Genomic DNA, 12736 nt, shown 5'->3' with positions numbered 1-12736 from the left:
TCCCGTACATGTAAGTGTGCCACTCTGCCAAAGTGACTTACAATTGTAAATTGATTGTCGGTGTAACTCTTAGTTCTATGCATCCTGCTCCTTGTGGGCAGGAAGAATACACACACATAATACCAGTTCAAACTTAACAAAACGAGTCTCTGGTTTATTCCTTGGGCAATTTGTTGACAACAATCTATCTGGTTTAAATTCAAACAAAGTTTGGCCATTAACAGTCAATCATCTTTCTGGTGCATTCTCCACAGCAATGCCTCCATCAATGACAGTCCACTTGCCATCCAAGCAGCACACTCTCCTCATACAGTATAAAAAGATATGCGCCATTACTATGCTTCTAAACGCCTTGATAAGAAATCTTGCAGACTGTTCTGAATTAACCCACCTTTTTAATCTCCACTACTAATTCTACCCTGAGTAATTGTTTCTATAAGTTTCCCTACCACTGAATTTAAACTAACTGGTCTGTAATTGCTTGATTATCCTTACAACCTTTCTGGAATGAGGTCCATAATGATTTCAGTTCTGTCCAGTGTTTTGTCACCTTTCCAAAGACTAGGGAAGACTGTAAGATTACGGCTACTACCCCTGCAATTTCTACTTTCACTTCATTCAAAATCCTAGGATGCATCTGTGTCATGTTTTAAGTACCAACAATCTATCTTCTTTACTAATTTTTTTTTGTTATCTTCCTTTTCTTACAAACTATTTTGACCCCAATACCTGCTGTGATTTACACTCAACAGTTTGTGGGTATCAAGCTTAAAGTACAAACAACTTGCTAGAAACAAAATTCTGTAGACAAAAGATAGTCTGAGCATGGAAGCAGCAACTATATAAGATAAAGTAAAATACGGGGAGCAATCCCACTGAGTGTAATCAAAGAGACTGTGCTAGTTTCAAGCAGTATTTCTTAATCAAGTTTCTTTCCATCTAATTTCCACCTTGCCAGATGCATAATCTGCCAAAATCATCACAATCAGGCTATATCTTTCACAATTTTTTCTTTAGATGTTACTCTATAATATTCCTCGATATAAAATGGTAACTTTGATTAATACAACTGAATATGGGCTTGCACAAAATTTGCATTTTTAATCACAATGTGCTGTCACGTCCTTTAAGATAAATTCCTGAAAATTACTCAAAGAACACAATTTTCTACTTCTATCAGAGTACAGTTTATTAAGTTCAAAATAACATTCAAAAATTTTAAAATTGTGTATTAGTGTCCTGTGGGCAAAAGAACCAGCTTGAATCTAAAGCTATCTAGAAGGCCTGTTAACCACTACAGTTGGTGAACTTATTTTGGAGATGAGCCTAAATTTCTAAATGGGATCAGCTTCCATAGATCTTAAACTAGAATAAAAGATCACAAACATTATTTACACGTCTTAATTAAAATGGCCCATCTTTCATGGGTTATGCCGCAAAAAAAACTATTTAACTAATTTTGATCAATTAGTTGCGCGTGTATTTTGGGTCAGAAGTGTTGGGACTTAAGCAGCACATCCTTGAGCAGCCGATTATTCACCAATGAGGGGACTGATTGGACAATCACATGAATTTTGGTGTACTAAGACCATAGGCAAGCACATAATTTAAACTATTATTCATAAGTATACCATTTTCTTCTACTTTAACTGCTTACTTTCTCAAAATAATGATATAATATTTCACTCAAATAACAACAGACACATAAGCAAATTAATTCTGCCACCTGTCACATTTCCAGTAGCAACCACTAAACCTTTTACTCTTTGCATTTGAACTTCCTTGTCCCCTTTTTTGTTTGTTACGCTGCATTGTTACATTAGGGGATTATTGCTGTATCATACAAATGCATGGCTAACTATTCACAGCATTGAAAAAGTACTGTGTCAAATATGAGGTTTATGACTTTGTTATACTTTGAGATGGTCTTTAATCTGGGACAAAGTAGAGTAAAAATGTCACCTGTTCAAATATCTGCCTAAAACAGTCTGTTAAAACTAAAAGGAAGAAAGTTGTAGGTAATTCAAGCTCAAAGACAATGACAGCAGCATCTGTGTTTACAGTGGTCAGACAGCAAGTTTCCAAAATCCTCAGAAGATATTCAGAGTCAATTTGTGAACAATACTGTAAACTCTATTTGCTTCCCAGATATGAGAAAGTTGACATCTCTATGATAGCTAACAAGTTAAAACTGGATTCAAGACTCATATCAAACACATGAACGAGATATGGAGTTTGAGAGGATCACAGTTTCTCAAGATATTCTTGAAGCTCAGGCAAGCTAGTCTGTTAGGATCCAGGAGAGAGGGGACACAGCCAAGAGTTGAAAGTGTCCATGGTTCAGGCATGTAGGAATGAAGGTAGGAGATTGCAATCAGATTGAAAATATAAAATGCATAAGGATTTGCTTATCTTGCTCTTGAGGGAGAATTTCGAGGAAAAACATTTACTGTGAAAGACAACTCTGGGACTAAACGTTATCAGACCAGAAAGATAAAGATCAAAAGTAAATTGCCAGAAGTTAATAAATTTGGGCTGGGTCCAGGAAAAAATGAACGATTATTTCAGAGACAATGTGCCTGTGAAATGATTTTTTTTTTCTGTTTTGTAGCTTAGCAAGTATAAATGTACAACAGTACTTAGCTAATGCTACTAAGTCTGCTTATAATAGTAAATGTCTCAAAATGTAAAATCTTGTATGATCTATCAGCTGAAAGTTCAAGTTTCTTCTTTGAAATATCAACTGCTACAGGTACTCTATCAGTACAAAATATTCTTAGATAATAGTTAAAGTATACTACTGTAATGGAAAATTAAAGTAGTGAATCTATATATTGTCTAAAATACAACAGACAACAGAATAAAATAATCTAGAGGCATAGAGATATACAGCATGTAAAGAGACCCTTCGGTCCAACTCATCCATGCTGACCAGATATCCTACATAAATCTAGTCCTATTTGCCAGCATTTGGCTCATATCCCTTTAAGTCCTTCCTATTCATGTACCCATCCAGATGCCTTTTGCATTTAAAAAAACTAAGTTAGAAGTATCAAAATAATTTAACATGAGTCAAATTTAATACTTGCCATAGTGTAATTTAACAATAAATGGATGATTTACTTCGACTAGAATATCTCGTTCCATTTTTGTTCGGACACGATCCCGTACTGAAAATAAACAAACACAATCATCACTGAAAGGAAATGTAGAAAGTTCATAAATCTACCAAAATCACCTGCGATGAGAACATTCCTTCAACCTGCACAAATTTAGTTCTTCAACTACTGCTGGCTGCATGAAGCTAACTTCCCTGCCCTTTCCCAAAAGGAACTAGACTATATAAGAATACTTATTTCATACAAATAAAGGAAAAAGTAAACCAAGGACATTGATTCTTAGTGATTTGGCTCCTTACCCAAATATACAGACCAAATAATTTAGCTAAAAATTCAAGTGTATGAATTATGCTCATTAAAACAAAAGCAACATTCTGCAGATGCTGGAAAACTGAAATACATATTTTTTTAAATGCTGTAAATATTCAAGTCCAGCCATATCCATAGAGAAAGAAAGTTAGTGCTGTCAGTGACATAAACAGAGTTAGTGGTTTAGGTCATTTACCTGTCATCAGAATTTGCACTTGGTTGCAAAGCTGGTTTTCAGGAATTAAGGCTGATACTTCCCTAGGTTTTCTTTTCCATTTCTAAGGGATACAAAAATCTAATGTCCAAACTAACTGGTGGGAAAACTGTTGAAAGCTTACAGTTAGACACCTTGGAATAGCACAAGTGAGGATCTGATCATTCAGAAACATATCCTTGCCAAACATCCAGGATGAGCCTAACAATGGCAGTTGTTGGAGGGAATCCTGAGGGACAGGATTTACATGGACTTGGAATGGCAAGGATTGATTAAGAATAGTCAACATGGCTTTGTGCGTGGGAAATCTCACCAACTTGATTCAGTTTTTTGAAGAGGTAACAAAGAGGATTGATGAGGGCTGAGCAGCGGACGTGATCTATATGGACTTCAGTAAGGCATTTGACAAGGCTCCCCATGGCCGACTGGTTCGCAAGATTAGATTTCATGTAATACAGGGAGAACTAGCCACTTGGATACAGAACTGGCTTGAAGGTAGAAGATAGAAGGTGGTGACAGAGAGCTGTTTTTCAGACTGGAGGCCTGACTGGTGTGCCACAAGGATCGTTGCTGAGTCCAATGTTTTTAGTCATTTTAGATTAGATTAGATTAGATTAGATTCCCTACAGTGTGAAAACAGGCCCTTTGGCCCAACAAGTCCACATCAACCCACTGAAGAGTAACCCACCCAGACCCATTCCAAAACCCGATATTTACCCCTAACTAATACACCTAACACTAGGGACAATTTAGCATAGCCAATTCACCTGATCTGCACATTTTTGGACTGTGGGAGGAAACCATAGCACCCAGAGGAAACCCACGCAGACATGGGGAGAATGAGCAAACTCAACATAGTATGCTTTTCTTTATTAGACAGAGCACTGAGTATAGGAGTTGGGAGGTCATGTTGTGGCTGTTAGGCCACTTTTGAAATATTGTGTAAAATGCTGGCCTCCCACCTATCGGAAGGATGTTGTGAAACTTGAAAGAATTCATAAAAGATTTACAAGGATGTTGCCAGGGTTGGAGGATTTGAGCTATCGGGAGAGGCTGAACAGGCTGGGGCTGTTTTCCCTGGAGTGTCGGACCCAGAGGGGTGACCTTACAGACGTTTATAACATTTCTGGGATGGGGATGTCCAGAACGAGAGAGCATAGGTTTAGGGTGAGGGGGGGGAAAAAGATATAAAAGGGACTTAAGGGGCAACGTTTTCACACAGAGGGTGGTGCACGAATGGAATGAGCTGCCAGAGGAAGTGGGGGAGGCTGGCACAATTACATTTAAAAGGCATCTTGATGGGTATATGGATACAAAGGCTTTAGACGGATATGGGCCAAGTGCTGGCAAATGGGACTAGATTAGGTGAGGATATCTGGTGGTATGGATGAGTTGGACCAAAGGGTCTGTTTCCGTGCTGTACACCTCTACGGCTCTATGTTTAATTTCTGGCACATCAAACTTGTTTACCTCCCAAGGCAAATGACACTTCAGTGTACTCAAAGCACTTGGTACCATTGTTACCACATCTGCAAGCAGAGACCTGAAAACCTTGCCACTTCAAACTCCCACGTCAAATGAATGATATAACATTTACAACCAAGACTGAAACAATGTCAAATGTTTATTAGAAGTAGCTCAGCTAAACAATCTGGTAATTGCCATCTGTTAGAATTCATTTGAACCTGTTGAAAACTTGAAGGCCTTTTTACAAAATCAAATGTGACTTCAGCAATACTTTCTCAAAGTTATTTTATAAATGGTCATATATTAAGGATTTAAAATATATTAAAGCCCATTCATGTAACACTACAATTCAAAAAAGAGGAAAAAGCACAAATGGTGGAAAAGAAAACAGAAAATTCTCAGTTAATTGACCTGAACTATTAACTTTGACTGTCTGACCTCAGTATTTCCAGCTTTTTACAACTTTAACTGTAGCTTCTCAGTATTTGCAGTGTTACGATTTTGTATTATAAAATGTGTTTCTCAACCTCCTTCATTCAGGATGGGAAACTAACGGTTTGAACTTAAAATTTGAAATAAGAAATTAAGACAGACTTGCCTTTTAGCGTTGCTTTCTTCAGTACTTTCATTGCATACAACTGTCCAGCATCAGGGCCAACCGCCTTTCGAACCAGAAAGACCTGATCACAGAAATGTGCAAAAGGTTATAATTTTGATGAAAAATTGAAATTTAAAACATGAGCTGAAATAATTTCAGTAGCATCATCTGCAGCATTTTCAAGAATCATCAACTAGCCGAATAAAGTTTAGGGCTATGCTTCACAATCCTCTGTACTCCACAGCAACCAAAATCTAGTGATCACAATTTTGAACATTTCTACTGATAAAGCATTAGAGGCTTTATGAAAGTGGCTTCAAAATTGCCATCAGCCTTAGGGAAAAGTGCTTCCTCAGTTCATTGCTTAAAGACTAGACTCTAACATTAAAGCTACTTTCTGTATTTGTTCATAATATTTTAATGGCCCATATACCTGGACTTCAAAGCCTTACTGGACAGCCACAGTTTATAGTTTCGCACCTTATAGCAAGTATGTAGTTTCATATTTCATACATTCAAAGTGGATGAACATATATTTGCCTACATTGAAATATTTTCGCCACAACTTTGCCCATACATTAACTGAACAAAATCTCTTTATAACGTTAAGCTCCCATCTACAATATTTATAAAGCCACGTAGCCTTGTATCACCAACAAATTTGGATAAATGGCTTTCTATTCTATTATCTACGTCAGTAGTGAACACTGGGGTGAATAGTTCAGGCCTCAGAATGGATGGAAGAATATCCTAACAAATACAGTGCCTTCACATTCATCTTACTTGGTCATTTGTTGTTCAGCCTGTTTCCAAATAATTTGCACTTGAGACAGAAATAAATAAAGGTCACATTTGAAGAAGAAATGTGGAAGAAAACTTACGTGGAGCACGAACACTGTTTAGGTTTGCTTGTGCATTGTAAATACTTGAAATATTTCTTTACATTTAAAGCAGAACTTGTGCAAGTTACTAAACTTTCTCAGAAGCATTGGTTAAAAGGTTGAGATCGGGGGATCCAAGATGGTGGCGATCTAGGAAGATCACGTTGCAGAGCTCCGCACCGCAGCGCAGGCAGGGCGAAGTTTTAACCCGCCCTACCTGGACTACTGTAATACCCTGGGTCTCTGGAAGGGTTGTGGTGTCCCAGGAAACTGTCAGACAGCAACTTACCTCACCGTCCGGGGATGCCAAAGAAGGGAGGAGGTACATCCAAGGCCTGGCCCAGCCTGCAGGATCCTCGGACTCTATTTCCTACAAGGTCCTGTTAAAGGAGCTCATGAAATCTCGTGAGATGTTGGGTAAGCAGATAAAGGAGAAGCTGGCCCCGATCTCTATCATGCTGCAGAACCATGAACAGCAGCTGGGAGACATGGAGAAAAGGACGAATGAGGTAGAACACAGGGTCACATTGGTGGAAGCTGATACTGATTCCTCCAAGGATAAGATCTGGGCCCTGGAGACGCAGGTCCATAATTTGCTTGACCAGGTTGATGACCTCAAGAACACGATCTGGAGAAAACACAATTCAGATTGTCGGTCTGCTAGAGGGTAAGGAAAGTGAGAGACCAGTGAAATTTATTGAGGGCTGGTTGCCAAAATTCCTTAACTTGCAGGCTGGAACGAGAAGCCTGCAGATTGAGGGGGCTCACTGGGTCTCAGCGCGGAGGTCAGGTTGGATCAATGTCCTCATCCTGTCTTGATGTGATTTCATCACCACAGAGATAAGTAGACAATCATTGAAGCTTCCAGAATCCAGGGGAAAAATCCGAATGCCCTAGTTTATGAGGGCTCTAAGATCATGCTCTTCCAGGACTTCTCAGTGACAGTGATCGGGAAAAGAAAATCCTATGATGGCGCCAAGACAAGACTGAGGGAGCTCAGGATGCAGTACTCTTTCAGATATCTAGCGGTGCTTCGGAACACTTAGATGGATCTGTACATCTCTTTGACATGTCAGAGAAAGCAAGAGACTTTGTGGGCAAAAATTAACTTAATCTGAACAATTTAGTATGTCAAAAAGTAGTGCTGTATGGCTATGTCTACTTCACTTTAAATAAAAGGAGGAAGTCTGATCAGGACTTTCTTTTCCACTTTTTTATTGGTAACAATCTGGTCTAAACTATGCTCGGAAGCAGTTGGGATGGATGCTTTGAATTTCTCCTCAAATTTCTGGTAGATGCGTTCTCTAAATTGATCAGTATTGAGTTCCGGCATATCATTATCAGGGGAGTTTTTAATTGTCTTAAGGAACCCACAGTAAACAGGTTGCCCAAAGGCTCCCCGATACTCTCTGTGCAAACTAAACAATTAGTCGATCTGTGTGTAGAGTTAGGGTTGGTGGACATCTGGAGGTGTCTCCACCCTACAGGCAGAGCTTTTGCATTTTTTTCCCCATCCACACAGATGTCACACCAGGACTGATTTTCTTTCCGACCCCCATGGCAACCCTGGATTTGATGGCATCATGTACAATTAGTAATATTACCATCTCCTATTAGGCTCCAGTGTACCTGTTGGTTAAGATTAAAGATGCTATAGTGAGCACGAGGCATTGGCAAATGGATCCCTTTATCCTTAAGAATATTAAGTCAGTGGAGTACTGCTCTAAGGAATTTAGGGCGTACCTAGACATTAATTCAGGCTCGGTTAGTAGTGCGTCCTTCCCTTAGGAAACTGCCAAAGCCTATGCCAGGGGGTTAGTTATCTCCTACTCTGCCAGTAGGAAGCGGCAGAAGGGTGAGCAACAGCATCTCCTCGAAGCACAGTTGAAAGCAGCCGAGAAGGCTTACTTTGACAGGCCCTCAATGGCTAAGCTACAGTGGATTACAGCGCTACAGTCTGCATTGAATTCTGTGCTCATGAAGACAGCAAAGAACCAATTGGTACAGTGGAACTTACCTTCACAAAACAAAGGTTAAATGAGCATGGCGACAAATAGGGCAAGTGCCGAGCGAATCTCGCCAGGAAATGGAGTGCCCCGTCAAACCATTATGTCAATTAGGGAAGGGTCCTGGAACCTAACATGTGCTTCCAAAAAGATGAATGCGGCATTCCAGAGATTATACTCTGAAATGCACCTATCTGAGGGCTGTGAGGAGGGACGGGCCAAGATGGAGCTCCCAGGTGAGACTCCCGAACAATAGTCTCCCCTCAATGCCCCCTTATCAGAGCAAGAGGTGCAGGAGGCTGTGAAACAGCTTCAGAATGGTAAGATGCCCGATCCTGATGGACTTCACAGCGAATTTTATAAGGAATTTATAAGCATGTCAGGCTTGATGCTCAACATGCTCAATGACTCGTACAGTCATGATCATCTCCCACCCTCTCCAAGAGAAGCCAATACTTCGCTTATTCTTAAAAAAAGGGAAGGTCCAAAATGTGTGCTTCGTACAGGCCCAATTCACTCTTATATGTTGGCATTAAAATCCTCCCTAAAACTCTTGCATTAAGGCTGGAGACTGTGTTACGTTCTATTGTGAGAGTAGACCAGACGGACTTCAATAAAGGGTCACAGATCCTCCAATAATGTTAGGAGGCTGCTTAATGAAATTCAAGCATGTCAACAACAATCAATGCAGAGATTGGAGATTTCTCCAGAGAAGACATTTGACAGAGTTGAGTGACCGCACTTTTTTTATACTCTCGAGCGATTTGGCTTGGGTGAAGCCTTTCTGAGATGGGTAAAGGTTCTCTACGAGTGACCCCCTCACTGCAGTCATCACCAGTGCGGTACAATCAAGCAACTGTAACATTTTAAAGGGCAGCTGTCAGGGGTGTCCCCTTTTGCCATTGCATTTTACATTGGTGATTGAACCATTGGTAGAGGCCATTCATAGGGATCTCAATATATAAGGTCTAGAAGTGGGGTCAAAATTACATAAGATTTTGTTGTAAGCAGACAATATCCTCATTTGTTTTGTCAAATCTAACAATTTTGGTGCCTCACCCGATATAATGCATCATTTGACACCTTTTTGAGATACAAGATTAATTTCGCAAAATCAGAGGCTATGCCTATGGGTAGTCTTATGAAGGTGCTAGATCTTGAGGGAGAATCTCTATTCCCATTTAAGTGGTTACTGGAGGGTTTTATGTATTTGGGCTTATTCATCACTCCAGTTCTTGATCAGTTGTTTAAAGCTAATTTTATTCAATTATTTTACAAAATCAAACAAGACCTTCAAAGGTGACGGGCACTTCCAGTCTCATGGTTAGGTCAGACAGCTCTTACTAAAATGAATATTCTCCCCCGTTTGTTGTACTCTATAAGGATGCTCCCTCTGATATTTGATAAGCAAGCATTAGGAGACTGAATGGCTGGCTCAGCTCTTTTATTTGGCATTGTAAGCAGCCCTTATTAAATTAGCTAAACTGCAATTGCCTCACAAACTGGGGGGAGTGGATCTCCCAACATTAAAAACAATCAATGAAGCTCGTGTTTATCTTACGAGAGTGACTGGGCTTGTGGGGATCCTTTTTCAATATGGTTAGATATCAAAACCTCTCAGGCCAAGTGCCCCCTTACTAATTTACTGTTTTTGGATAAAATGAGGACAGTTAAGGAATATTGCCATAGCCCAATAGATAGCAATACTGTTAAAGCATGGAGGGCAATTTGGTAGAATATTGGCAATATTGGCAAAACATCTTTTCTTACACCTATAATGGGTATGCTGGGATTTCAACTGGGAATGATGGATTCAGGATTCAAACATTGGGCAGCTAGGGGTGCGTCTTGCATGGGTCATTTATTTGAAGGAGACACAATGATGTCTTTTGATCAGCTATCAGATATGAGCTATCTAGCAGAGACCTCTTTCATTGTTTTCAAGTTAGGAATTTAATTCAAAAAAAGACTACACTTACGATTGATCTGTACAAATCCAACATAGAGAGGGTGCTCAGTGCTTAGAGTACCTTTTCTGTCAGCACCTTATATCATTAAATGAAGGATGGCCCTTCAGATGAGTTTGATTGGCTTTGCAGGGTTAGGAGAGCGCTCTAGGTGTTGAGGTCTCCTCAGAGGCATGGAAAGATATTTGGGAAAACACAAGAAAAATCTCAATTTGCAACAGGACCCATAGGGGTCCACTTGGCTCCAGACCATATGTCAAATATTAAACCAGGGGTATCTACAACATGGCCCAAGTGTAAAGTTAGTACAGGAACTCTTACTTATTGTCTCTGTGGCAGGTTTCAAACATACTGGAACACTTTGGCAGGTGCAATGGAGGGGATTGTGTGTGTAATTTCTTCTTGGTCTGCCCAGTGTATTTCCTTTAGATGCACATAAGAAAAAACTTTTCAACATCCTCACTTTCTGCGCAAAGAAGAATGTCTTGCTAGGTTGGTGTCCAAAAACCCAGGCCTGTCAGGTTGGCGTAAGATTGTTATGGAGCACGTCCCCTTGGATTTTCTTACAAGCATGGTACACCACAAATCTGAGAATTCCTCTAAGACATGGCCACCCTTTTTGGACTATCTGGACACAGATTTGTCAGCCACACTAACAAGGCCGTAACGATTGTGCTTTACGAGTCCAATATCCAGAGAGGCGGAACTGTGAATGTACGAATATGTGAAAAGTAACGCTCTCTATATTCGAGAGTTACTGTTTTGTTTTGTTGAGCTGTATTATTATTTAGTTAAGTAGTTAGCTGGGTTTTAATATATTTTAATCTATTTATACATTTGTACATGATGGCAGTTTGGGTTTTTTGAATTTTTTTGGTGTTCTTTGTATGGTTTTGAATTGTATTGTTTTGTATTTGTTATAATATTTAAAAAATCTTTCTCAATAAAAAGATATTTTAAAAAAGGTTGAGATCAAAACCACAGTATGATTTAAAAGTCTGCAGGTTCAACTCCTTAAAAGTGAATATTTACAACAAACACCTTCCATCCAAAACAGACAGGATGTTCTTTTGAACTCAAGTAATAACAATATTCAAAAGAGCTAATTTATACTTGCCACATACAAACATGCATCAACAAATGAACGTTTTTCCTCATCCAAAATATAATTAATAAAACGATTTCAAAATAATGCAGATGATTCACTGTTGCATGATAATATAGTTTGAGGCAATTAATTTTCTCATTCCAAGTGCTTACAAAAGAAAAGTCTGAAAGGAAATATCTCACCATCAACACACTTCACAAGTTTCCATGATTTTGGAAGCCAATTTCATACATTATCCATTTTAGCAATGCACTACAAACTATTATTTGCAGGTATACTGAGGCCAACCCAAAGCTGTTTTCTCAAAACTTGCCATATTTGCTTTGAGCAGTTAATTTTTGATCTTTCCACCAGGTGTATGAAGCCTGTAGCATTTTTCACAGAATTCTCAGTACTATTTAAAAACATGTCAATTGTAAAAATTTGAAGTTTTGTTAAAAAAAAATGTTCTATAAGAAAATGATGCAAAGTCCATCTCATTTTGATCTGTTTTTAAGATACTGATTTTGGAATCACTGCAACCAGTTGACGTTAAGCCATTGCAGGGCAGTTTTCAGCCTGGAATGGATATATTTCTCAGTATTTCTTCTAGCCTCTCAGTTCAGGAATAAAGAAAGTATTAAAACCTCTTTGCTGATGCATGCAATCATTAATTCAGACAACGATGCTGTGCTTTCAGGATAATCAGCCAGTTAAACACTTTAACGTGAGTATTCCATAAAAGCCGAGATTAACACCAGCATGGAAATAATCACAGTGAACATTATTGCTGAACAAGTCACTTCCCAGACTGAAATCTAACTTCATGGATCATATTGTGTTCTTGTTTTTTTAGTTAACAAGGGCTTTAACTAAAACAAAAGCACACAGTGGTATAGATCTGGCATTTATTTAAAAATAAAATTGAACTTAATTATGCAAAAGAAAAGATGACAAAATAAAACTAACCAAGCTATTTTCATTTAATTTGAAAGGTCTTGAAACACACAGTAAAAATACAATCTTCCATTATCCCCAACAGTTTTACGTACATGCAAAACATAAATTTAAAACAGATATGTTGATTA

General features: G+C 38.8%; 1 protein-coding gene across 5 annotated transcripts in view; it reads right to left on the bottom strand.

Moving 5' to 3' along the window:
• The window catches only part of rps6kal (ribosomal protein S6 kinase a, like), a 131175-nt gene that overhangs the window by 54833 nt on the left and 63606 nt on the right, over positions 1 to 12736 (bottom strand). For all 5 annotated transcript variants that reach the window (XM_060832175.1, XM_060832176.1, XM_060832178.1 and 2 more), the window contains exons 3-4: positions 5708 to 5789; positions 3090 to 3170 (exon numbers count right to left, since the gene is read on the bottom strand). In XM_060832175.1, coding sequence (XP_060688158.1) covers positions 3090 to 3170; positions 5708 to 5789 — 163 coding nt within the window. The remainder of the gene's footprint in view (positions 1 to 3089; positions 3171 to 5707; positions 5790 to 12736) is intronic.

Source organism: Hemiscyllium ocellatum, chromosome 11 (genome assembly GCF_020745735.1).
Source record: "Hemiscyllium ocellatum isolate sHemOce1 chromosome 11, sHemOce1.pat.X.cur, whole genome shotgun sequence".
Taxonomy (NCBI): Eukaryota; Metazoa; Chordata; class Chondrichthyes; order Orectolobiformes; family Hemiscylliidae; genus Hemiscyllium; species Hemiscyllium ocellatum.
The sequence above is the reverse complement of the archived record's forward strand: the minus strand, read 5'-3'. Positions and strand labels throughout refer to the sequence as shown.